This window comes from Theobroma cacao, chromosome 4 (genome assembly GCF_053813885.1).
Source record: "Theobroma cacao isolate CCN51 chromosome 4, ASM5381388v1, whole genome shotgun sequence".
Taxonomy (NCBI): Eukaryota; Viridiplantae; Streptophyta; class Magnoliopsida; order Malvales; family Malvaceae; genus Theobroma; species Theobroma cacao.
The window spans coordinates 37,924,561-37,950,235 of record NC_142642.1 but is presented as its reverse complement, the minus strand read 5'-3'; the positions used below and the strand labels follow the sequence as shown (position 1 = coordinate 37,950,235).

The following is a 25,675-nucleotide window of genomic DNA, read 5'->3' as shown; positions in this document are numbered from 1 at the left end:
AAGTAGCTACGTTTGACAGTTTTTAAAAGTAAAATGACACAGGCAACAGCATTCCATAGAGGCCACAGAATATCACAGTTTCATGGCTGCAGGAAGCTTGGTTGGAAATCGCCATAAAGCAATCATCTTGATTCTTGATATGAAGAGTAATGTGACAAAATCAATGTCATCAAACTAAATATAAAGCTATGCAATCATTGTGTAGACAAACTGTCAGCTTACTTGATAAAAGTTTACCATTATCACACTATCTAATCAAATCATCAGGACAATATTTCTGTTTGTTTACTAAGGCTCTGCTCCAGGATGAACCTGAAAACAGGGGCAAACAGAGCACATTTTTCTTATATTTCTTGCACACACATACACTTGTGATTACAACCACATTACTTACAGTAAACATAGCAGTAGAACAAGTTTCATTGCACTAACACTCGTCATCAGCATTAAACAAGTGTTAGATTACACAAACCGATGCCCATGCAAGATTACACGTATGGTTCTTAAAGACTAAACCAGTTATAACATAATTCTGAAAAAGATTGTGCCTAATGCAGGCCAAGGGATCATTCCATTATTACATGTAAGTGTAACACAATATGATTGTAGTTTCACTTCATTCACGTACCAAGAATACTGATCTTAATTTGCCATCGTATATATCCATCGTACTGAGATTGTGGAATTTCTGAGGGAATTGAACAAAAGCTAGGTTGGAAGAGATTCTAGGATCCAAGTGGAAACACATTGCTTGTAATGCGGATGTCGGGTCATTGCAGCGCATGTTGCAGTCTAATAATAATATGTAAGGCGAGTTGCTTATCATGCTGGACACCCTAAGCTACAACAGAAGTAAAACCAACTTACAACTTCACGATCAGTCGTCTTCTTTGGAAGTGTTATTTTATTATAAGATTATTGTTTTTTAAATCCATATTAGAGTTAATTAAAATGTACCACACTTGTAGAGGGTAGTTTTCTTTCAATTATAAAGAACGCTTATTTTGACTAACAATAATTATTGAAGTATGAAAGTAACAAGGTCTTACACATGGAACCAAGAAAGCTGTACAAAATGCTACACAGAATTCATATTTAGAAGTGAAGTTGATTTAAGCGGTATTTTTTTTTATATAAAAAAGGAATTATAAATGGTAATGAAATTATATTAAGTCCAAAAAAAAAATGTTCAAACCTTGATCTTCTCTTTTTCTTCGTGGTATCCCTTTTCCCCAAGATCATCCTCGTACCTTGGAAAATAGGCCTTGGGACATCTGGTTTTTATCCCAAACCTCGTACAAAATGGAAGCCAAGACCTACCAAATTTCCAAGCCTCTCTGATAGCATGTAAAGTTGAGGAAGAACCACCATCATCCGAAACATAAACTGAGAGCTTCCCTATCGGATAATCCAGTGCCATTGCTGACAAAACAGTGTTCATTACCTCCAAAGGCGGCTCCTTCTTGGGGTCTGCAGTGCATATAAACACATCGATTCCCGGTAGTTCTTCCCCCTTTTCTTGCAATAATCTCTCGGGGAAAGTTTTTCGAGAAACGGGTGTCCATAGATAAGCTTGGTTGAGTAGCCAAAGAAGAGATAGAATAAGCTCAGAGGCAAACACCAGGAGGTGAGGGAGAGAAGGTCTTGAATGCAACAAAGAAGAAACTCTGTAGAAAATCAGGGAAGTTGCAGCTATGAAATGGAGGAGAGCGTAAGAACGGTTGATTATGGCAGGTCTTTTCTTGGGGTTGCAAAGATTGAAGGGAAGAGGCTTCATCTTGCATGCTAACATTTGCTCCCTATCCAGGCAATATTAAATTTCTCTCATCACCTTCATTATATATAATTGTATAGTAATTTATTACCATTTAATACAGACAGATTCTACATGTACTATGTTCATATACTAATTAACTGGAGCAGATATAAATATAAAAATTGTACTAGAAAAAAATTAACTCCCCATTGTACAAAATCGGATCAAATGAAATAGAGAAGATTAAGTGGACAAAAACATTGGGGCTAGTGGGTAGGAAGATGATGCGATTACGGATGAAACGTGGAGGGTGAAAATAGCTGGATAAGGTTACCCAAGGTGTCTAGAATCGTGGTGGGATTTCTCAAGAAAGGAGTTGCAAAACGAAACGCAAATAGAATCGGTAATTACCTTATTATAGGATTAATATATTTATTGAAGTAGGCAAAGTTCGGATTAAGTCACTATACGGAGCTGTCCCCGTATATTGGAAACAAACGATGTCAAACAACGTGTGTGTGTGTATATTCTTCTTATAATAAACCGACATAGAGGGTACTAATCTGAAAATTTTTGGTCAAAGGGGCACTCATTGTGCCGTCTTAGTGTAGAAAGACAAAGAAAGTTTATAAATGAGAATGATGTAATATGCCAATAAAAATAAAAACTTGAAGTTGACGTGGCATAAAGATGTAGTCATATGACAAATTTATTTTTTATTGTGATGACTTAATGTAGCACAACAATGTTATATTAAATTTGATTAAGATAATTAGTTAATTTTTAGTTATAAAAATTTATAAAATTTAAAATAAAAAAATAGAAATTTAATTAAATTTAATAAAAAATAATTTATTTGAATTTTTATAAATAGTTGAAGAGGTTCTTTAAGTATTATGTGATGAAATTTAGGAACAGAAAGGAGAGGGAGAGAAAGAGGTTGAGAAAGATAGTAGACAAGAGAGGAAGAGAAAAAACAAATGTATAAGTTTTTTTTTTTTTTTTCTGCTTAAGAACTTAGTTAGTTCTCCTCTCTTTAAATAGCTTACAAATCATGTTATACAATGAAACTTTGTCCAACAATAGGGAGAGATTATAGGGTCAATAATGGTGTATTAATTTTCCAAAATTGGTGTAGCGTCTTTTTACAGAAAATAGTGCAAGGTATGATGCTAATCTTGTTGCTGATATATTGTTGATTTGCTATTGGTTTGTGAGTGATTTGGTGCTATTTTGTGAGAGATTTCTTGCTGATTTGTGATTGATTTACTACTGGTTTGTGAGAGATGATACTGTTCTACACTCCCCCTCAAACTTGACATGGAAGGAGACCATACTCCAAGTTTGCCATGAAATGCTTCGAAAGTGTGTCGAGGTAATGCCTTAGTGAGTATGTCTACTACTTATAACTTTGAAGGAATAAACTTGGTTTCGAGAGATCCTAAGACCACCTTTTTTCGAACAAAGTGATAGTCAATCTCTATGTGTTTTGTTCTAGCATGAAACACAAGATTAATAATGAGATGAAGAGCTGATAAGTTGTCACAGAAGAGTAAAGATGGGCGAGCTATATAGAGACCGAGATCATGCAATAAGTAGAATAGCCAAGTAAGTTCTGCTGCCGTTGAGGCTAAAGCTCAATATTCAGCTTCAGCATTAGATCGAGCAATAGTAGATTGCTTCTTAGAACTCCAAGAGATACAATTACCACCAAGAAATGTGCAAAAGCCAGTAGTGTATCGTTGTGTGGAAGGACAACCTGTGCAATCTGCATCTAAATAAGCACAAAGAATTAAAGGATTTTGAGATATTAATCGAATACCGAATGACATAGTGCCTTTAACATATCTAAGAATTCTTTTAACAAATTGAAAATGGTATTTAGAAGGTGAATGCATAAATTGAGAGACATAGTTAAGACTAAAGGTAATATCTAGTCTAGTTAATGTTAAATATTGTAATCCACTAATAATGTTTCAATAAAGATGGTCATCTTCAAAAAGTTCAATGGTGGGAAGGATATGTTTGGATGGTAGTGGGGTAGAGAATGGTTTACAATCAAGCATTTGGGCTTTGGTAAAAAGATCGGTAGCATAATTGGTTTGATTGAGAAAAAGCCCTTAAGGAAACTTATAAACTTCTATACCTAGAAAGTAATGAATGAATCCAAGATCTTTCATTGAAAATTCTTTGTTTAATGTTTGAATAAAATCATGCAATGAGTTTGTGTCACTACCTATGAGAAGAATGTCATCAACATATACAAAGAGATAGATGATGTTATGTGTGTTGTGTTTAATAAAGAGTGAGAAATCTGCAGTACTACAAGAAAAACCAATTGAAAGAGGAATAAGCTAAAACGATCAAACCAGGCACGTGGAGCTTGATGGAGACCATATAAGGCATTCTTTAGTTTGCAGACATGATTGGGCCTACTAGTGTCTTGAAAGCCAGGTGGCTGCTTAAGATAGACAACTTCAAAGATGGTGCCATGGAGGAAGGCATTCTTTATATCTAATTGTCTGATATCCCAATTATGTGCTAGAGCAATAGTAAGAACAACTCTAATAGTAGCTGGTTTAATGACAAGAGAAAAAGTCTCTAAAAAATCTAAACCTTGCACTTGGGAGTATCCTTTTGCCACCAATCAACCTTTCAATCTTTCTAAAGTGCCATTTGACTTGAGTTTTGTCTTGTAAACCCATTTACTTCTAATGAAATTCATATCAGATTTTCATGGAACAAGTTCCCAAGTTTCATCAGCATGGAGTGCAACAATCTCTTCTTGCATTGTAGCTAGCCATCCTGGATATTGAAGGGCAATTTTAAGTGTTTTAGGTTTAGGAGGTATGTGGGCTAGGAATATGTATGCTAAAGATGCATATTTGGGGTTTGGTTTGACAATGCCACTCTTAGATCTAGTTGTCATTGTATGTGATTTTGTTTGAGTGCATGATGGAGACTGAGTTGTTTGTGAGAGAGATTTGTTAAAATTGGATAGTGAAGAAAGAATATTAGTTTGTGGTGTTGAGGAAGATGGTATGACAATGGAAGAGAATTCATGGTTAAGTTGGTCTAAAGGACTATCATGGGTAGGAAAGCCTTGTTGTGGATTGAAATGTTCACTTGTGGTTGACAAGGTGTGATCAGATTGTATGAAAGTGGATAATGGGATTGTGTTTAGTGAACACTCAAGATGAGATTGGTTTAAGTGTCTGTCTTGGATAGAGGAAGAAGGTTCCATGTTTTTTTTTAAAACTAGTTTGTTGGTTTTGTTCATAAACAATTGGTAGAAATCTAAAATAGGGTATTGTTGATGAGGCTGTGATAAAGTTTGTAGTACCTGCACCTTTAGACCATTCACTAAAAGAAGTAACTTCATTAGTAGTCCGATTGTTAGAGAAAAACTTGGTCGGTTCTTGAAAATGATAAGTTTCCTTATCAAAAACCACATGTCGAGATATATATATTCTTTTTGTTGAAGGATAATAACACTTATATCCATTGTATACTTCATTGTATCCAACAAATACACATGATAAGGAGTGAGGGTCAAGTTTGGTTTTGTTGCAAGGTTTTAAGTTAGGGAAACAAAGACAACAAAAGACTCTTAAGGATGAATAATCAGGTTTTCTATTGTATAAAAGCTAATAAGGGCTCTTCCATTATAATATACTAGAAGGTTGTCTATTAATCAACCAAACCGCAGTTCCAAATGCCTCATATCACAAGTATTTGGGAATTTTTCCATGAAACATCATAGTTAAACCTAATTTAGCTATGTTCCTAAGCTTTCTTTCTGCAATCCTATTTTATGGTGATGTATGAGGACAAGACATTTGGTGTTTACTGCCAAACTTAGATAGATAGGCATTAAACTTGGTCTTTGTGAGATAGAAACACTTTAATCTTTTTTTCAAACTAATTTTCAACATATTTATGAAACTTAATAAAACATTGTAAAAAATCATATTTATTCTTCAAAGGAAAATACCATGTAAACCTTGTGCATTCATAAAAGAAAATAACATAACAATTAAAGTAATGATACGAAGCAATGGGTGCTTTTCCCCATAAGTCACAATGAATGACAGAAAGAGGTTTCTTACTTAAATCCTTTCTACATGCAAATGACAGCCTACATGCTTTGGCCATTTGACAACTGGAGCAAACATGTTCTTTATTGCTAGAATTAGTCTTACTGGAGATTAAATTTTGATGTTTGAGCATATCAATGATGATCATTTGAGGATGTCCTAGCCTTGCATGCCAAACTTTTGCTGAAGCAATTCGAAATCTGTTGGAGAACAATGCTGTTGTTGTTGAACTGTTATTTGGTTACAAGGCATAAAGGCCTCCATTTCTATTTCCTATTGCTATGACCTGTTTTGTCTCATTGTTTTTTTTATCACAAATCCATTATATGAGAATTTACAAGTATAAGGATAATTAGAGGTTAATTGACTGACAGATAATAATTTTTTCTTAATTTGAGGGACAACAAGAACATTTTGTAAATGTAGATTATTTTTTCAAGTTTTAAGTGATGCAGATCCTATGTGAGAAATATCTAGTATGCGTCCATTAGCTACCATAATTTTGTCAGATCCATGATATGAATTGAAAATATTTAGCTTACCAATGTCAGAAGTCATATGAGACGAGGCTCTAGTGTCGGATGCTAGATTTCATCTTGAATATCTGATATAGTAATGGCCGTTAGAGCTTGTGAAGGAATTCCAAGTTGATAAAGTTGATTGAAGCGTTGCTAACAATTAAGAGCAGTATGCCTTGGTTTGTTGCAGATTTGACAACAGGCTTCAGTGTCTTGGTCTTGCTTGGTAGAGACATTTGTTGTAGATGTGAAGGATCTTATGCCTAGAATGCCATCCTTAACATGTGAATGAGTAGATTGGGAAAAACCTTTACCTTGAGATGAAAAACTAATTTATGGTTCTCGAGATCTATTGTTGAAGATCCTTCGATTAGATTGACGTTGAGAACATTGGCTAACAAAAGCCATTTTTTGATTTAAAGAACCAAAACTCTTAGGAAAGTTGACAGACTTCATTGTCTCATGTCCTTGAAGTAAAAGAGCAATTTCACAAAATGATGGTATAAGAGGTTTCATCATAGTTGTTACAAATGACTCATATCTATGACCAAGACCCCTGAGCAATTGGAACACTTTGGTTCGATCACTTACTGGTTTTCCAATAGCAGCCAAGTCATCACAGATTGCTTTGAATTTTTTGATGTAGTCAGGAATGGAGAGATTATCTTTTCTATGAGTTTGTAGAAGATAAAAATCCCTTTCTTGTGATTCTTGGGCAAAGGCATCCATTAAGGCATTCCATACATCTAATGATTTTTCTAATCCAACAACAAGTCGGAGCACTTCTTTAGATAATGTACTTGTTATCCAACCTCGTAGAAGAGAATCTGATTTTTTCCAAAGTATATACTCTGGACTAGTTTGATCAGGCATGGTATATTTACCATCAAGAAAACTAAGCATATCTTGGCTTTCAACTAATCCCATGACCTGAGTTTTCCATGAAAGAATTTTTTTTTTTTTTGATTGAGATGGATAGAAACAAAATTTCCTACATTTAGTGTTGAAGAGTATGGATATTTAATAGATGAGGCCATTGAGGGAGAAGAGATAGCTAATAAGGTAATTGAAGAATGGTCAAGAAAAAGAAAAAAAATTAAAGATATAGTGATAGTAGAAATTTAGAAACAGTAAAAAAGGCTTGATAGTAAAAAGTGTGATGATATTAGTAGTTCAGAAAAAAAAAAAAAAAAGAAATGTGATAGTAACATAATAGTAAGAACAATAAGTAAAAAGAAAAAAAATAAATTGTAATGATAGTGAAATTTCAGAAAAGAAAGAGATTTAGATTGGGTAAAAGTTTATCAAATAGTTAAAAGTTTTGATTTGATTTTGAATTTAGATATTTAAGAAGGAATCTAGAATGGAAGAACAATTAAATCACCAAATAGTAGAATGACAGAATTATAAGATAAGAAGAGCAATTAGGATAAGATTAGGATGATAGAATAAGAATAAGTATAACAGAAAAAAAATCAAAAAAGGAAGTATAAGAAATAGAAGATTTTGACTCAACCTGCTCAAGTAAGATTGTAGACAGAAAAAACAACTCAAGTAAGGTAGTAGGCAGAAGAAACAACTTTGAAACAGAGGGGAAAAAAATTAAAATTCACCCAGAAATTGCTCTAATACCATGAAGAAGTTTAGGAACAGAAAGGAGAGGGAGAGAAAGAGGTTGAGAGAGATAATAGACAAGAGAGTAAGAGAAAAAACAAACGTATAAGTTTTTGTATTTTTTTTTCTACTTAAGAACTTAGTTGGTTCTCCTCTCTTTAAATAGCTTACAAACCATGTTATACAATAAAACTTTGTCTGCCAATAGGGAGAGATTATAAGGTCAATAATGGTGTATTAGTCTTCCAAAATTGGTGCAACGTCTCTTTACAGAAAATATTGCAAAACATGCTGCTAATCTTGCTGCTGATCTCTTGCTGATTAGCTACTGGTTTGTGAGTGATTTGGTGCTATTTTGTGAGAGATTTCTTACTGATTTGTGATTGATTTAATGCTGGTTTGTGGTAGATGATAGTGTTCTACATTATGTTGTTAAAAAAAATTCTCATCTGTTCCATTTTCATAATCAATCTTAATTTTTTAGATATAAAAAAATTGTTACAAATGATAAATTCAAAAAAAAATGATGAAAAAAAAAATAGAGCCCGAAAGCTTGCAATTTAGCTGTTGATCAATTACATAGAATGTTCAAATTTAAAGCTGAAAAAATGCCATAACATCATAGGCTAAAATTCAAGTTGAGCTGGTAAAGGCTAACTTTTATTGATTGTTTTTAATTGGTCAGACAGGATATCAGTACTCTATATAATAATTTCAAATGCCATGAATCCCATTTTTTTTTGAAGGTTTCAATAATTCAATAAAAATCTCTAAATTGAAAATTTTTTATTTTTTTGATTTATTAATCTGTTAAAAATAGAAAACACAATTATTTTGATATAAAATTGGGGAAAGACTGTTTGTCATTTTCATAGGTATTTCAATGAAATTAGAAATTAAAAAAAAAAAGAAACAAGAAACTTAAACTCTCGGGATTCATCAATGAGTGTCACTTGAGAATAACATCACTGAATAAGACAACAATAATTAATAGAGTGATGAATACAAAATCATCCCTTCAATAATCGAACTTACACAAAGCAGCATGCAATTGCCCAAATGCCAAAGAAAATTTTGGAAGCATTTGGTATGTGGAGAGTGAATTATTTTACAGGAATTTTAATTAATCAGAAAGATTTAATGCTGTTTGATATGTCAAGTTGTTGGGAATGTAATTTTATATGGACATAAGATTACAACAGTGGGAGAGAAAGTGATTCCCTATTGGATGGGAGGGAATGTTACTTTCCCGTGACAGAGGGAAAGTAGAGTGGACTAAGAGAAAAAATTGAAGAAAAGAAAAAGAAAGAAAGTGGTGGATTGTGTGGCAACCTAGAACTTAAATACTTAGATATAACTTGAAGAACATGTAGCCATGCTACACTTCGAATATAAATCAATTAAATTATTTGATTAATAATTTTATAAAATAATTTAAATTAATTAATTTAATTTTTTAAATTTTAACTAATTTAGTAAAAATAAATATTTAATAATTTCATATATTTTTATATTTAAATAATTAATATTCAAATATTATATTATTTTTATCATGTTATTATTTATTACTTTAAAAAATAAAGTTGAAAAATTAAAAAATTATATTAAAAAAGTAAGTTTATTCAATTTTATATTTTCATATATAATTATAACTTTGTAAATTTACATTACGTTTCTAGTAAAGTGCTTTCAACCAAACACTATAATGACATCACATTCCATACAATCATCACTTTCTTATGTTATACCAAATGCTATAAAGTTAACCTTTCAGCAATCACATACCAAGCAATTACATCATCAATAATCAAATTCCCAATAAACTACCAAATGCAACTTATAAATTTATTTCAATCTCATTTAACACAGAACGATAGATCCGACTAACAAAATTATCATTGAGAATACAACAGATAATAAAGTAACATATGATGGAATACTAGCCTTGTCCTTCCTGATTATCATCCCTTCAATAATCGCATAATTCGCAATTAATATGTAAAATGAGAGAGAGATTTGACCAACCATCTTTTTCCAATCTCCATTATCCATGGCCACCATTCTAACGACACCTCCAACCAATGATGCAATGTTCACTAGAATTATTGTAGCCAATGGAGCAAGAAGCATTGTTGGCGCTTGGAAATCAAACACTCCCATTTCGTATCGCTTAACTTGTTCATCATCAGTGACTTTACTGGTAGGCAAAAAACTGGCTTCACTCATACCAAGCTTACTCAGAATAGCATCCACGCATCCATAAAAATCAGATGTAACTGATTTTATCATCCATATCCTCCGTTCATTTGTCCATGTCCGAATTTGCCCACCAGTTGCAAGAATCTCGTATAAATTTTTTGAAAGCGCTGATATGAAAATGAACAAAAATATGCTGAAATATGGATCTGATACCTGTGAGACAAGCAAAGGAAAAGATTAGTGATTAAAAACATGTAAACAAAGAGTTCAATAATAAAAAGAAATGCACTCAGAGCATTTACTTTTATGGTTTCCTCACTAAAAAAGTTACTTGTCTTTTTCAAACACCATCCTTTCAATTTATGTCACTTTACCTCCGGATACAAAGGAATGCCATTGAGTAGACAGAGTTGAGGGATAAGAGCAAAGCCCCAAAGAGGCAGGGAAAAGAGAAGAGGCCAAAATGCAAGTTCTGCATAGCACAAGCTGTGAAGCAAAGACATCCTTAATGGTCCATAAATGAGAGGGCAAAACCTAGAGATGGCAACTTCAGTCAATCCAGATGCCCATCTTGTGCCCTGAATTAATAGGTCACTTATATTTGTGGTAGAAGTTCCCAAGAATTGGGGCCTTGGCGGATTAAGATAGACAGATTTCCAGCCTTTGCAGTGTAAAGTAAAGCTTGTGAAGTAATCTTCCACAACACAAAAATACATAAAACCGACCTGCAGACATATGAATTGGAGGACAACAAATCATAGGTATGATATTATTGTGTCACTATAATCCGAAACAAAATTTCATTTTCTTTTCCTGGTTGATGTACTTGCCTTCGTGCCCCATGTTGTCTGATTTTCGTAGGAGCAAGAGGCTAAAACTTTGGCCTCTTCCAGCAACATGCTTGAAGATTCCCCATCATTGATGAAACTAGGCTTATAGTCTTGACGAAGGGTTTTTATGAACTCGTTGGATGGACCAAAAGATCTCTTAAGTTCCATAAGGTCTATACCTGCAATTATATTTTCACATACTCCACATTAGCGAGTCATGGTTATTAAAATTTTCAACTTAGAGTCCTTAAGATCTCTTTTAATTTTGATCTCAGCTTGATATTAAATGAGTTGATTTTAAATATTCAGCAAGTCAAGTATGTAAATATCTTGCTTATGACATTAATTGATGTAGAAAACTAATATTTCGCTTTCTAAACAAAAGAGAGACAAAAAGAGACTTTTTAAAGAAGAGTATTAAAGAATTCCAACCCATGCAAAATCTTATAATTAGATACAACATAGTATAATAATTCACAAACAAATTAACCGACCTTCTTGGGTAACACTGCCCAATAATGCCTCCCTCTTGATGTAAAAGTTTGTACCAGACAAAACAGGCCCTTCCAGGCCATCCATACCGTGCCATAGTATCTGAAGGCAGAGAGAAAAGTAAAACAATTTTTAAATGCTCATTCTTAATTAAAAGGTTAATTTGTTTCTCCAAATATAGATATTTTTTCTTTGAAGCCATTAACAACTAATTAATCTTGCACAAAATTGAAATCACCTACCCTGAATACAGCTCGGATTTCGCTGTCGTAAATATCGTCTTTGCTAATGTTTCGAAATTTTTGAGGGAACTGTACAAATGCTAGAGAGGGAGATATCTCAGGATCAAAATGATAACACATTGATTGCCTAGCAGAAGTTGGGTCATTGCAGTACATGTCACAGTCAAGCACCAGAATGTAAGGAGAATTGCTCATCATCCCCGAGACCCGAAGCTGCCAACGGCAGTAAGATAACCCACTTGTTAGCAGAAAATACATACATACATATATATATATACACAAGAACATGTGGGGGAATAGTGCTACTGTGTGAGAAGAGAGAGTAATGTACACACAAGGACATTGAGGGCTCCAGCCTTGAAATTATGACGATGAGAAGGCCTTTTCTCACGAGATACATAAACAAGGAGAGGCATTTTAACTTGGTCTTCTTGCAATTCCTCATTGGAATTGTCTCGTATAACCTACAAAATGAATTGATGATATTACATTTATATATTTTCTTACGATCAACTACTTTTTTTTTGTTTTGATCTAATCCAATTTTTTGGTTCTACTTAGTTTTCAATTATCTATGAGAGGGATAGTGATGATGACAGAGATTAATATGTCAGGTTTATAACAAATTAAGTGCTTGTAATTAATTAAAGCAAACGTTTGAGAGTGATATTAATTTGTAATTACATATATATCTTTAGAAAAAATTTGTAAATATACATTATTTGATAGAAATAAAAGAGGGACTTATTTATTCAAAATAAAAGTTAAATTCGTTGTTTTTTTTTTTTTGTCAAATCATCACTTTGGACAAATATGGACTGTAGGGTACTTTACCATTAAACCCATATGTGGCACTAATTCAACAAAGAAAATTTATGTGTGACGTACCTTTCTCTTTTAATTTGTCAACCAACCAACCGGCAAGTAATTATTTAATGTCAGCAATGTACGACTGAAATCACTTAGAAGAGATTTGGAGTATATGCGAGGCAACCTAAGTACTTGTTTTAATAGTAAATATTTCTTGTTTATATGCAATTTTGAATAATCTAAAATCATAAAATAAATTATAAGATATCAATATTTCACTTACTCGTTTGAGTCCTTATTTAATTTTAATCTTCAACTAAATTTAAGAAGAAAATTGACATAATGTTACTTTTGTAAAAGTCTATAACGTAACGGGTCAAGAAAAATTTTTTTATCGAATTGGTCTAATCTTTGTCAATAATTGTTATAAATAGATATATATATATATATATATATATATATGTCAATGTACCAAAGAAACCCATCAACCAAACACTTTATTTTCAATTGTCTTACCATCTCAAATAGTGATTAATAAATTAATGTCTTTTTCTTAAGAATTATTAATAAATTAATTAAGTGTATGTTTTGAGTGTAAAGAAAAAACATGTAGCTAGCATTGGAGTTATTAACTAATGAAATGGGGATATGTTCCCATGTAATGAGAAATGTAGTCATGCGACTGTGGGTAGATACCTCAATGACAGAAGGGTGATCACGACTATTGCTAACGGTAGCAGCTACCTCCGCCGACTTGCTATGTTCTTCTCGTACCCTCCTTACCCGTTCCTTGAACATCTCATATTTTTGCTTAACACAAAAGATCACTTCATATTTATCATTTATGTTTCAAAGTTATACTTATCGGTTGATTCATTATAAATGACACAAGACAAAATATTTTTAAAGTATATAGAAAAAACAAATTTAATAATGTAAGATATAGTAAAACTTATATTTGATTTATTATCTATCAATAACTATTTATAAAAATTATATTCGATCTTGTATTTATATTTAACGGATTTCATTTTCAGAAAGATAAATATATAGTTGTTGCCTCAAATTATAATCAAATTACCTCAATCTTTTGCCTCTCTGCTTTGAATTCAGAACTCTTAAAGTCGCCATGGTCATCATCTTCGGAACATGAAAAATAAGCCTCAGGGCAACTAGTCTTGATATCATACCTCCTACAAAATGGAACCCACGACCTTGCGAAGTTCCAAGCCTCCTTCGTACCACGCAAAGTTATGTCGGAACCACCATCGTCAGAGAGAAACACATGAAGCTTTTCTGGTGGATAATCAAGCGCCATAGCTGATATCACAGTGTTCATAACCTCTACGGTGGGCTCCTTGTTGGGATCCGCAGTGCAAATAAACACATCAATGGCTGGAAGCTTGTCGTCACTTGGCAACCTCTCTGGAAATACGGTCCGAGAAACAGGACGCCAACCATAAGCTTGTCTGAGGAGCCAGGCCAAAGAGAGAAGCAATTCGGAGGCAAAGACTAGAAGCCATGGTAGTGTCGGTACGGTTCTGTTCTTGGATTCTTGGAAAAGGAAAGACGCCCTGTAGTATATCAACAAAGCCACAGCTATTGAATGGAGGAGTGCGTGTGACCTGTTGATGATTATGGAGAAATTGTGGACGTGGCAGAGATGGAGAGGAAGAGACTTCTCCATGGCTCCTTGCTTGCTGCTTGATTTGCTTTAGCCCCAGAATCAAATAAATAAAGAGAGTTCTCCTATGTACATGACTCGATAATAAATATATTCATTTTTTTATTTAAAAATAGTTGAAATTAAAAAAAAAAAAAAAGCAAATAAGAGGTAATATCCAAATTTATCGTTCTACTTAAAGTGGTGAATCAAATTTAATATTCATATTTGAACGAGAATAATTTTACTATCGTATCTATTAATTTGATTAAAAATAATCAAAATTAACGATAAAACGACTATAATGTTAGAAAATAAAAGAATATTTTATTTTTGTTATCATTTTTTAACCAAATTAGAAAGTAAAATGTTAAAATTGTACCCATTAAAGATGAGCACAAATTTAAACCGTCACTCCTAAATAGAGTAGAAAATGTTGGACCCTACCCAGAAAAAAAATAACAATAATTTTAAAGAGATTAACATTTCACAAAAATAAATTCATTTAAGAGCTACAACCTTCTCTATGATAATAATTGAAAATCCAAAAAAAATTATATGTAAACACTTCCTTATCACATAATTATAAGTCAAACCAATTAAAATACGACGTATCAATAAAAACTATTACAATCAAGAATTATGAGTTTACAAATTAATTAATTATACTCTGCCAAATTAGATAAATAAACAGTAGTTAAACTCATCCACATATTTTAAAATGTTGATGCGTCACATTTTTATATGTTGAACTCATAGATAATCTGTCGTAAAAATGCAAAATATTACCTAATATTGATTGTAATTATTATGTGTAACAGAAACGTAAGTTGACTGTTGACTAGGACATTGAGAGTGTTTGTCATATTTAAATCTAATATTGACTACAGAAACCTAGTAATGACTGACAATAGGTACATGTTTGTCCATTTGCTCACGAAAGTCTTCTGGTGAGGTCACAATTTTAACCTAAATGAATGCCGACAAGTTAAAGCACGAAGCTCAAGCTTAATCAACAAAGAAAAAGAAAACATTTGCGAACTAGTCGTTTTTCCTAAAATGCTACAAATGTGGAAAATCATTTTCACTTGTATTAATCAGTTCTTGTGAGATAGTTAGCCACACAAATATTCACTGTTCAATCAACAATAGTAAATAAGAGTGAGCAAAATCAATTTAGATCAATTACTTATTCAAATCAAATACGATTTGGGTAAAATAATTCGGTCTAATTAATCCATTACATCAATTGGTCCAATTAATTTTTTAATCAGTTCTTGGTTTTAAAATTTTTGAACCAATTCATCCAAAAAACTAAACTAATTATATATATATATGTAATTTTTTTATATATTAAGAAGAATTGATAGTAAACTGAATTAATAATATATTTAAAATATATTAAGGTATTATACGTACGTATACAAATTATAATCATAGTAATTTAATATTAGTTATATATATATATTTATTTATAAATTTATATTAATATGAAATTATAAGTTATATATTTTAAATGATATAAGTTATATGTTAATATTATAATATATGATAGTAAATATCCTATATATTAATATGTTATAATTATTACACCTTAATAATATTTCATAATATAAAATGTTATGAATATATATATATATATATATAATTGTATAAATATATACATATATTTAATTTATACATAAGCATTACTATAATTTATAATAAACTTTATTTATATGATTATACTTAATAACTTTATTAGTTATCACCTTTGATTTTATAACATATTGTTTATAATTAATTATTATTTATACAAACTTTGATATAAAACATTATAATATATAAATTATGTCATTAATTTCATCTATATATATATATATATAATAAAGTAATATATTATATATATACATATATTTAATTTATACATAAGTATTGCGATAACTTACAATAAACTTTATTTATATGATTACACTTAATAAGTTTATTAGCTATCACCTTAGATTTTATAACATTTTGTTTATAATTAATTATTGTTTATACAAAACTTTGATATAAAACATATAACATATAAGTTATATCATTAATTTCATATATATAATTATGGATAAAGTTTATAAGTTTGAATATTATAATACATAAAAAAAAGTAATAAAATTTTGATCTATTGGTCAAAAATCCACCAACCAAACCAATTCTATATTTGGTTGGTTAGGTCCTTTATATTTGATTGATTTTGATCGGTTATTTAAAAATGATTAATCCATTTGATCTATTTAAAAATGATATTGATTTTGATTGGTTGGTTAGGTCCTTTATATTTTATATTCTCATCCATTTAAAAATGATATTCAAAGTTGAATTTGGTACGTCTCAAAGTGCTGTCATTATAATATTGATTATCGTGAAAAACGACATTTCAATGTTTCATTTTCAAAACTAAACAAGGTATGTTTGACTGTCCAAAAAAAAAAAAGGAAAACTCCATAGGTGGTTGAATTATGCAAGAGTCCAGAGCAATGTTAGATATATAAAGGACGAAATGTGAAAGGGACTGTGGCAAGTTTTGTCGTGACTACATGCTTGAGGAAGTTGGGATAGGACCCTAACATGATTCGTTTCAAAATTGGAACAAATCAAGAGAGGGTTTCATCAATTAGTTTGATAATTAAATTATATGGGAGTAATATCCAAACTAAATCCAATGAAACCCAATCTTTTTTTGTTTTTTTGTGATAAAATATTTACCACTTCATTCAATAATGGCACCATATATTCTATACTTCATTTGCATCAATTAGAGTAAATTTTGAGTCATGTATTGTACTATCAAATGGCAAATGCCGTGCATTCTCTAGAGATTAGGCGAAGATTTGCAAAGCGAACAGGTTGGGTAGCCCGTTAAAAGCAGAAGAGAAGTCTCCATCCTTTGCATTAAATGGTTGGAGGCCCATGTGGGTGATGATTCACTGATTTTCTGGCGCTTGCACAAATTTGAATTATTTGCAAACCAAAATAACTCCCGACAAAACCAGTAGTACAACTTTCTTGTTACAGCATTTAAAGGCAAGGTGCAGAATTGAAATGAATGCAATTGATATAATATTTTCAAAAAAAAATTAAATTATTTAAAAAATTTTAAATTAATTTTTATATTTTTATTACATTTAATTAAGTTTTTATATTTTTATTTTAAATTAAGTAAGTCCTCAATTATATTTTTATTTTGAATCAAATAAACTCTTATGGTTAATAATTGACTTAGTCAAAATGTTATTTGTCATTTTATATGTCATATGGCATTGACGTGGCATATTAACATATCATAATTAATGACAATGTAATATATTTACATATCATAATTAATAACGATGTAATATACTAATTTGGTATGATAATATGATCATGTGATATTTTTCACTTTCCATATCAATATCATGTCAATGCCATATAAATATAAAATGACAAGTGATATTTTAATTAATGATAATTAATTAATCATTAGTTATAAGAGATTATTTAACTCAAAATAAAAATATAAAGATTTAATTGAATGTAATAAAAGAATAAAGACTTATTTAAATTTTTTTAAATAATTTATGAGTTTATTTGAGTATTATGCTAATGCAATTCCATCTCCTTTCTTTATTTCTTTCTTTTCTTTTTTTGTTAAATTAGTTTTTGGAATCCGTCCTTGCATGTGCTGTACACTTGTTTCTTGCCATGTGTTAGTTTAACTATAACATATGTATGTTTTTATCACATGTATATTCATATAGTATAACTCTAACCCTGAAAATTTAATGATGAGTTATATAAAAGAGCTTTATTGAATTAATAAAGAAGTTATATATATATATATATATATATATATATATATTGTTAACTTTGAATATAATAATTAAACAAAATTTGTAAATTATTAAAAAAATTAAATAAGTATTTTTTTTATTAAATTTAAAATTTTTATATTTTGTTTTGAATTAAATAAGTTTTTATGAAGCCATTACCATTAGTCAAAGTTGATGTGGCATTGAATTGTCATAAGGTGAGTTTATCACATAATCATATCAATATACAACATCACCCTCGACTATAACAAGTTAACATCTTGCATCAGCACCACAAGATTATAAAATCACATTTATTATTTTAATTAACGATAATTAATCAACTATTAATTATAAAATTTTATTTAATTTAAAATAAATAAATATGAACTTGATTAAACGTAATAAAAATATAAGAATTTATTTAAATTTTCTTTAATAATTCACAAACATTTTTAGATATTATGTCAAATTTTAATTACTATTTTATTATAATTCATGAACGTAAAATTTATTATTATTTTAATTATCAAAACGACTAGAACAAGATCAACATGAAATTAAATGAAAGGTAGAGAAGGAACCTTTTTAAGTGCTAACTCCACCTTAATTAGCACTGTTAAGCATAAAAAGTTTGATTAATTAAGATGGTGTTGAATAGAAGTACAAATAATTAGGCGACATTTACCTAATTAACATAACCTACACATCATGTTAAGCTCACAATAAAGTCCAAGTGATGATGAGAGATCCCAATGACAATAAAATCAATGAAAATGCAACACATAACCCAATGACAGAATGAGGAATGCGACCCTTGTCCTTCCTCACTATCATCCCTTCAATAATGCCATAATTCATGACTATGATGTAAAACGAGAGGAAAACTTGTCCAAACATCTCCTTCCAATCTCCCACGACCATGGTTCTAACAACTCCCCCAGCAAATGAGGCCATGTTCACTAGTATTATTGTAACCAATGGAGCAAGAAAAATGGTTGATGCTCTGAAATCAAATTTACCTTCCTGGTATAGCTTGATTTGTTCGTCGTCCGCGACTTTATTGGTGGTCAAGAAACTGGCTTCCCTCAGGCCGAGCTTTTTCAATATGGCATCCAAGCTTCCATATAAATGGCATGTAACTGATTTTATCATCCATATCCTCTGTTCATTGACCCATTTACGAATTGGTCTTCCAGTTATGAGAACCTCATGTAAATGCTTTGAAAGGGCTGATACGAATATGAACAAGAATACACTAAAATATGGATCTGAAACCTGTGAGACAAAAGAAAGAGGGAACATATTAGCCCAAGGGAAGTCATTTGATGCAATGTCTTTTCTTTTGCTTTACACCTTACCTCCGGATACAAAGGAATGCCATTCAGCAGACAAATTTGGGGGATAGTGGCAAAGCACCAAAGAGGCAGGCAGTAAAGGAGAGGGAACAGAGACAGCTCCGCATAGCACATGCTGTGAAGGAAAGATGTCCTTGGTGGTCCGTATAAGAGAGGGCAAAACCTTGAGATAGCTACGTCAACCAACCCTGACCCCCATCTTACACCTTGAGTCAATAGGTCATTTAAATTTGTGGTAGAAGTTCCTAAGAACTGGGGCCTTGATGGAGCAACATAAGCTGATATCCAGCCCTTGCATTGTAAAGTAAACCCTGTAAGGTAATCTTCTGCTACTGCATCATACAGAAAACCTACCTGGATAACAAAGAAATTTTAATTTTACCTCCTGTCAATGTTAACAATCATTGAATACAAATAAAGGATTATCATTTCTTCTTTGTGATCAGTGTAGTAATATACTTGCCTCTTTACCCCATGCTGTATTATCTTCATAGGAGCAAGAGGATAAAACTTTGGCCTCCTCCAGAAACATGTTTGAAAATTCCCCATCATTGTTGACATTAGGCTTATAGTCTTGACGAAGGGATTTAATGAACTCATTGGAAGGGCCGAAGGAATTCTTAAGTTCTCTAAGGTCGAAACCTGTTAGGTTTGCAAAAGAAATATTCATTCAATGTTTCATTAATATAAAGAGGGATAACAAGAAAAGAATATAATGAAGCTAGATGTTTGACGAGCAAGCCAACCTTTTTGAATTGAATTGCCGCATAATGCCTCCCTTTTAATGTAAAAATTGGTGCCAGACAGGACTGGTCCTCTCAATCCATCCAAGCCAGGCCACATTATCTGCAATTGTTCAACACCAAATTGTCTTTAAGTTCAATCCAGATTTTGTTTCAGTTAAGGCCTCAATGACAAAGCTCTAAACAGAACATCCAAAATTTCAACTCTCATACCGTGTATGCTGACCGGACCTCACTGTCATAGATATCATTTTTACTTATGTCATGGAATGTCTGAGGGAACTGAACAAATGCAAGAGAGGAAGACATCTGAGGATCAAAGTGGAAACACATTGCTTGCCTAGCCGAGGTTGGGTCATTGCAATACATGTCACAGTCAAGCATCAGAATGTAAGGGGAGTTGCTCAACACTGCAGAGACCCTAAGCTGCAAGTTTAAAAACAAGTCGTTCACAAACATGCATATAGAAAGGAAGATGTCATATATATGTATCGAGAGAAAGAGTAAATACAAGGACATTGACGGCTCCAGCCTTGAAATGGTGGGAATGAGAAGTCCTTTTCTCACGAGAAACATAGACAAGGAGAGGCATCTTAATTTGGTCTTCCTGCAATCCCTCTTTGGAATGTTCCTGTATGACCTGCATAAATTTTGACAACTTCTCATACTATTTGTGAACAACTTCTTCTCTTGGTATAATTATTCTTTCTTTAGACTTCCATGCTCTAGAAGAAAAAGTGCTACTGGTTACCCCCTGCAGCCTACCTAGATTTGAGTGCTCACTCATGTCATTGGCATTGATCTACACTAAGGGTTGATTTTAATCCCAGTCAAGCAGAAGCCACCCCTTAAAGTTAAAGAGGGGAACTAATCATTTGGGCAGCCTTGATTGGATTACATTACATGAGATTGAGGTGCAATGCGTAGCAGCCACATCTTTCCTTAGCATTTCCTTATCTAGAGAGAATGATACTCTTTTTTCTGCCATTTTCATTCTGTGCTTGAAGTCTTTAGTCATTAAAGCCACTCATGCTATAGCATATGTACAGGTGGAACAAAGATACCTCAATGCAAGAAGGGTGATCGCGAGCAGTGTGGACACCTCTGCCAATGAGTTTACTATCTTCTCCAGATCTCATTACACGTTCCTTGAACAATTCATATTGTTCCTGCGCCAAAAACCACTTGAATCAACCATCATTTTCGTGGCAGATAAGACAATAGGCTTTTCAAAAAGGAGGCCCCAAGTTCAAATTGAGTTGTAAAAGTAGAAGCCATGAGTTGTCAGCAAACCTTAATTTTTTGCCTTTCTGCCATGAACTCGGAACTTTTAGAGTCAGCATGGTCACTCTCAGCTCTTGAATTTAAATAAGCCTCAGGGCATCTTGTCTTGATATCATACCTCCTGCAAAATGGAAGCCACCACCTTGCAAATTTCCATGCTTCCCTCATACCCCGTAAAGTTGTAGGATAGCCACCATCATCTGAAAGATACACGTGAAGCTTATCTGGTGGATAATCAAGAGCCATAGCTGATAACAAAGTATTCATAACCCCAACCGTGGGCTCCTTATCTGGGTTCGTGGTGCAAATAAAAACATCAATGGCTGGAAGTTTGTTGTCATTTGGCAACCTCTCGGGAAATACAGTCCGAGAAACAGGACGCCAAGCATAAGCTCTTCCAAGGAGCCATATGAAAGAAAGAAGCAACTCGGAAGCAAAAACTACAAGCCATGGTATAATGGGCGTGGTTCTGGCTCTAGATTCTTGGAAAAGAAAAGAAACCCTGTAGTATATCAAGAAAGCTATGGCGATTGAATGGAGGAGTGCGTGTGATCTGTTGATGATCATTGTGAACTTGTGGACATGGCAGAGATGGAGAGGAAGAGAGCTTGAGCTCGCCATGGCTTTTCTCAGCCCCCTTTGCTCCTCCAGTTGATCTGCTTGTTGTCAGTTCAATAGTGAAATTATCACCTTCCCTTCGAATATATATATATAACTAATCAAAAGTGAGACATGCGTGGGGAGAAAGTCACGAAAGAGAAAAGCAATAAAGATATTTCTTGCAAACGTGTCCTAGGAGACTTCATTAAAAGTATCTGGAACAGAAAGCGATACTGATAGCATTACCAGTCAACAACTTAGTAAACTTTGGTGGGCTCCTAAGTTGACTAGATATTGACATGAAGAAAATTCATTTGTTTTACGTAAATATATCAATCCTTTGAAAATTCTAACCTCTATCTTTACAAGTTTATATTGGAAACGTAATCTTCCAAGTAAGGTTGACGAGAAATCTACAAGTATTTACAAGATGGAGGACTCTTGTGATTATTACAGGCACGCCAAGAATGAAAAGTAAAGGGCCTCATGTTTTCTATGGGCTAGCAAAAGGAAGCTGCCAAGCCTGGATTATGATAGGCAGAAGTCATATAACATCATATATCAGCTCAATTGGTGCATATCTAAAATTTTAAGGAGAAATTTCTCGCCCCTCTTTCACTGTTAATTTTTTGGTGGTCGATTGGGGTAGCTTGGCACCCAAGTCCCATCAAATCCAGTTTTGACCAACCTATCAAACTTTCTATTGTAGTCAACGGGCATTTTTCTCTACAAAGTATATAATTTACATATAGGGGCATAGTATCAAATTTCTTGAACTGTAACTATACCAGCAAATATATGAAATGGGATCAAAGTTCTCAGAATACAAATATATTGACAATCAATATTACAAAATATTATAATCCATACATATACATAATGTGCTCCCTTTACTGTATATTTGACCTCAGGGTCACGAAATGACATACATGTTTCAAGGATTGCAACACTAAATCTCTACTAGGTTAAATTTTACAATTTTTAATGGATGTCAAGTAACCTTTTCTTTTTGGAAGAGGTTTCATTTAGAACCTATAATTTCCCAGAATTTAGTGTAGTAACAACCTGTCAGTTAGCACATTTCCAGGTTGAAAGTAAAGCAGTTACCAAAATCATCTAGTCATTAGCTCTATGTACTCAGTGGCTTCATAATGTAATGTGCAGTCCAGCGGAGAATTCCGAGACAATTTCATCAGGGGCCTATCTTCTAAAAGTCAGGAACAGAGCCACATAACACTTACAAGTACTCTGAAAAATAACAAAACACAAAGAAACAAAGAGAACTTGTAAGAAGATATGACAAACGCAAAATAAATCATTAAATCATTTCTAAAGTAACCAGCAGGTGCAATTACTAAAACAAACAATCCCACTCTCTAGAAGAAATACTGGTGAATGAAGCAGCAAACATAAAGGAATGCTAAGGATTTTCATCCAATTTTGTTGCCATTGTGGAAAGCTTCAGCTGATTACAAGTCCAATAATAACTTTAAAATACTAAAGATTGTCAAGGAATATGTTGAGGAAGCCTTGGGATTTCCTTTCTTTATAAAGGAAGCCATGGGGTAGCATATATCACCACGCCTTGTACTAGACATAAAGAACTTCATTATGGCTTATGATATCATATAGAAAGTTTCAATTTTCTCTTAGAAGCCATAATCCATTCATTCAGAGAGAAGAACTTACCAAACACCAAGCTCTAAAATCAGTATTACTCAAAAATAGATGCGACTTAAGCAACACATATCCTAAAGAACAAAGTGACTTTGATTCACACTAATACTTTATAAGAGCACAGACAATTCAAGCATTAACACTCACTACCTACTTGGCATACATCAAAGTAGCTACATTTGACAGTTTTTAAAAGTAAAATGACACAGGCAACAGCATTCCATAGAGGCCACAGAATATCACAGTTTCATGGCTGCAGGAAGCTTGGTTGAAAATCGCCATAAAGCAATCATCTTGATTCTTGATACGAAGAGTAATGTGACAAAATCAATGTCATCAAACTAAATATAAAGCTATGCAATCATTGTGTAGACAAACTGTCAGCTTACTTGATAAAAGTTTACCATTATCACACTATCTAATCAAATCATCAGGACAATATTTCTGTTTGTTTACTAAGGCTCTGCTCTAGGAACATACAACAACCCACATTTCTGTCAGAATCATCTCAAAGTTTCTGACACTGAGAAATGCATGCAGCAGAAATATATACATTCAAAACCATATTGAAAAAATATATATCAGCAAAAAATTCAAACTTCAACAGTAAAACAATTAAGCACATTTGTTTAAGTCACTAATCACCACAAAGCAAAGTGCTTGATACCTACCTTTACCCCACAGCAACTTTACCCTTCTCCTTCTTCTGCTCCGCCATATACTCGCGAACCCTCTCAGCTTTCTTCCTCATACCCTCAATCATCAGCTCTGTTGCCTCAATTATCTGCTTAGGCAAATGAACCTCCAAGTAATCAAACCACTCCCCTAATGTCATCTTCTCCAAATCCACCTCCACCCTTCCATCACAACTCTCCTTAACCTCATTCTTCAAATCTTCCACTTTCTCTTCATCTTTTCTTACATTAATATCCTCGTTTGGCATCGAACTTGGCTCCTCCTCCTCATCCACTTTATCTTTTATGTTAATAATTCCATCTTTTTCTATCAAGTTTGCTTCTTTTTCCTCTAATTTCTCTTCCTGCTGATTCTTTTTCCTCCCCCGATTGCAGCCTCTCCCTTTTTTTACCTCAATTTCCTGGTTTTCCGGAACTCTCCTTAATGTCATCTTCTCCAAATTCACATCTATCCCTTCATCACAACTCTCCTTAACCCCATTCTTCGAATCCTCCACTTTCTCCTCATCTTTTCTTGCATTAATATCCTTGTTTTGCAACGAACTCGACTCCTCCTCTTCATCCACTCCATCTTTTATGTGAATAGTTCCATCTTTTTCGATCAAGTTTGTTTCTTTTTCATCTAAATTTTCTTCCTGCTGATTCTTTTTCCTCCCCCGGAGGCGGCCTCTCCCTTTTTTGGCCTCAATTTCCTGCTTTTCTGGAACCTTCTGGATAACTAACCCGCAATTCACGGAATCTTCATTCTTCTTATTCCTCGCAACCCTAACATTTTCTTTCTTTTCTAACTTTTCCAATTCTTTATTAAAACTCTCCGTCTCGCTCTTCATAGCCTTACCTCTCCTTGGCGGGTTCCTCCTCCTGCTCTCCGCCACCTCCTCTCCGCCGCCGTCAATCTTGATCAGGATCGACGTAGTCTCTCCCAGCTTCAACGTATCGCCGTCGTGGAGATCAAATGGAGTTTCGGCTGGGAGCACAATGGAATTAAGAGCCGTGCCGTTAGAGGACCCGAGATCTCGGAGGATCCATTTTCCCGATTCAGATTCAATTGTGAGATGCTTCGAAGAAACGCCGGCATCTTTGATCGGGACGTTGTTGCCGCGCATCACCCTCCCGATCCGGATGGTGGATCCGGGTGGGAATCCTATTGTTTCCCCTTTTCGTGGGCCCTGAACCATTATTAGAGTAATCGGCAATGGATCCATTTTGGGGCTCCGGCGAGAGCAATTGAGAGTGAGAAGGAAAAGTGTTTTGAAAGAATTTGAATCGGGTTTTTTCTTTTGGCCGT

General features: G+C 33.1%; 4 protein-coding genes across 5 annotated transcripts in view; all 4 read right to left on the bottom strand.

The window, feature by feature from the left end:
- LOC148763377 (quillaic acid 3-O-glycosyltransferase CSL1-like) overlaps positions 1–1,794 on the bottom strand; it is an 8,145-nt gene extending 6,351 nt beyond the window's left edge. Inside the window, exon 1 of the mRNA XM_088805564.1 lies at positions 1,196–1,794. Coding sequence (XP_088661690.1) covers positions 1,196–1,792 — 597 coding nt within the window. The 5' untranslated portion in view covers positions 1,793–1,794. The remainder of the gene's footprint in view (positions 1–1,195) is intronic.
- The window catches only part of LOC18603150 (FHA domain-containing protein At4g14490-like), a 26,665-nt gene extending 990 nt beyond the window's left edge, over positions 1–25,675 (bottom strand). The window contains exons 1-2 of one of the 2 annotated variants that reach the window (XM_018119506.2): positions 24,364–25,675; positions 22,820–23,263 (exon numbers count right to left, since the gene is read on the bottom strand). In XM_018119506.2, the coding sequence (XP_017974995.2) occupies positions 24,366–25,592 (1,227 nt within the window). In that variant the 5' untranslated portion in view covers positions 25,593–25,675 and the 3' untranslated portion in view covers positions 22,820–23,263; positions 24,364–24,365. Of the gene's footprint in view, positions 1–22,819; positions 23,264–24,363 lie in introns of those variants that run through there. The other variant, XM_088805565.1, reaches the window with a different exon arrangement.
- LOC18603152 (quillaic acid 3-O-glycosyltransferase CSL1-like) lies at positions 9,702–14,302 on the bottom strand. Its single transcript, XM_007034965.3, has 8 exons — positions 13,640–14,302; positions 13,255–13,368; positions 12,084–12,212; positions 11,749–11,961; positions 11,509–11,608; positions 11,015–11,193; positions 10,559–10,909; positions 9,702–10,397 (listed from the first exon to the last, which is right to left on the bottom strand). Exons 1-8 carry the CDS (start codon positions 14,243–14,245, stop codon positions 9,846–9,848), a joined length of 2,244 nt encoding a protein of 747 aa, XP_007035027.3. The 5' UTR covers positions 14,246–14,302; the 3' UTR covers positions 9,702–9,845.
- On the bottom strand, positions 18,650–22,070 carry LOC18603151 (quillaic acid 3-O-glycosyltransferase CSL1-like). Its single transcript, XM_088805169.1, has 8 exons — positions 21,425–22,070; positions 21,196–21,300; positions 20,643–20,771; positions 20,345–20,557; positions 20,135–20,234; positions 19,848–20,030; positions 19,392–19,738; positions 18,650–19,308 (listed from the first exon to the last, which is right to left on the bottom strand). Exons 1-8 carry the CDS (start codon positions 22,034–22,036, stop codon positions 18,751–18,753), a joined length of 2,247 nt encoding a protein of 748 aa, XP_088661295.1. The 5' UTR covers positions 22,037–22,070; the 3' UTR covers positions 18,650–18,750.

Coding starts and splice junctions, on each gene's coding strand:
- LOC18603152 (XM_007034965.3), bottom strand. CDS start 14,245: ATGGAGAAGTCTCTTCCTCTCCATCTCTGCCACGTCCACAATTTCTCC. Junction 13,369..13,639: donor CAGAGAGGCAAAAGATTGAG/GTAATTTGATTA, acceptor TTTTGTGTTAAG/CAAAAATATGAGATGTTCAA. Junction 11,609..11,748: donor AAATCCGAGCTGTATTCAGG/GTAGGTGATTTC, acceptor CTCTGCCTTCAG/ATACTATGGCACGGTATGGA.
- LOC18603151 (XM_088805169.1), bottom strand. CDS start 22,036: ATGGCGAGCTCAAGCTCTCTTCCTCTCCATCTCTGCCATGTCCACAAG. Junction 20,558..20,642: donor CTGGAGCCGTCAATGTCCTT/GTATTTACTCTT, acceptor TTAAACTTGCAG/CTTAGGGTCTCTGCAGTGTT. Junction 19,739..19,847: donor AGCATGGGGTAAAGAGGCAA/GTATATTACTAC, acceptor TTATCCAGGTAG/GTTTTCTGTATGATGCAGTA.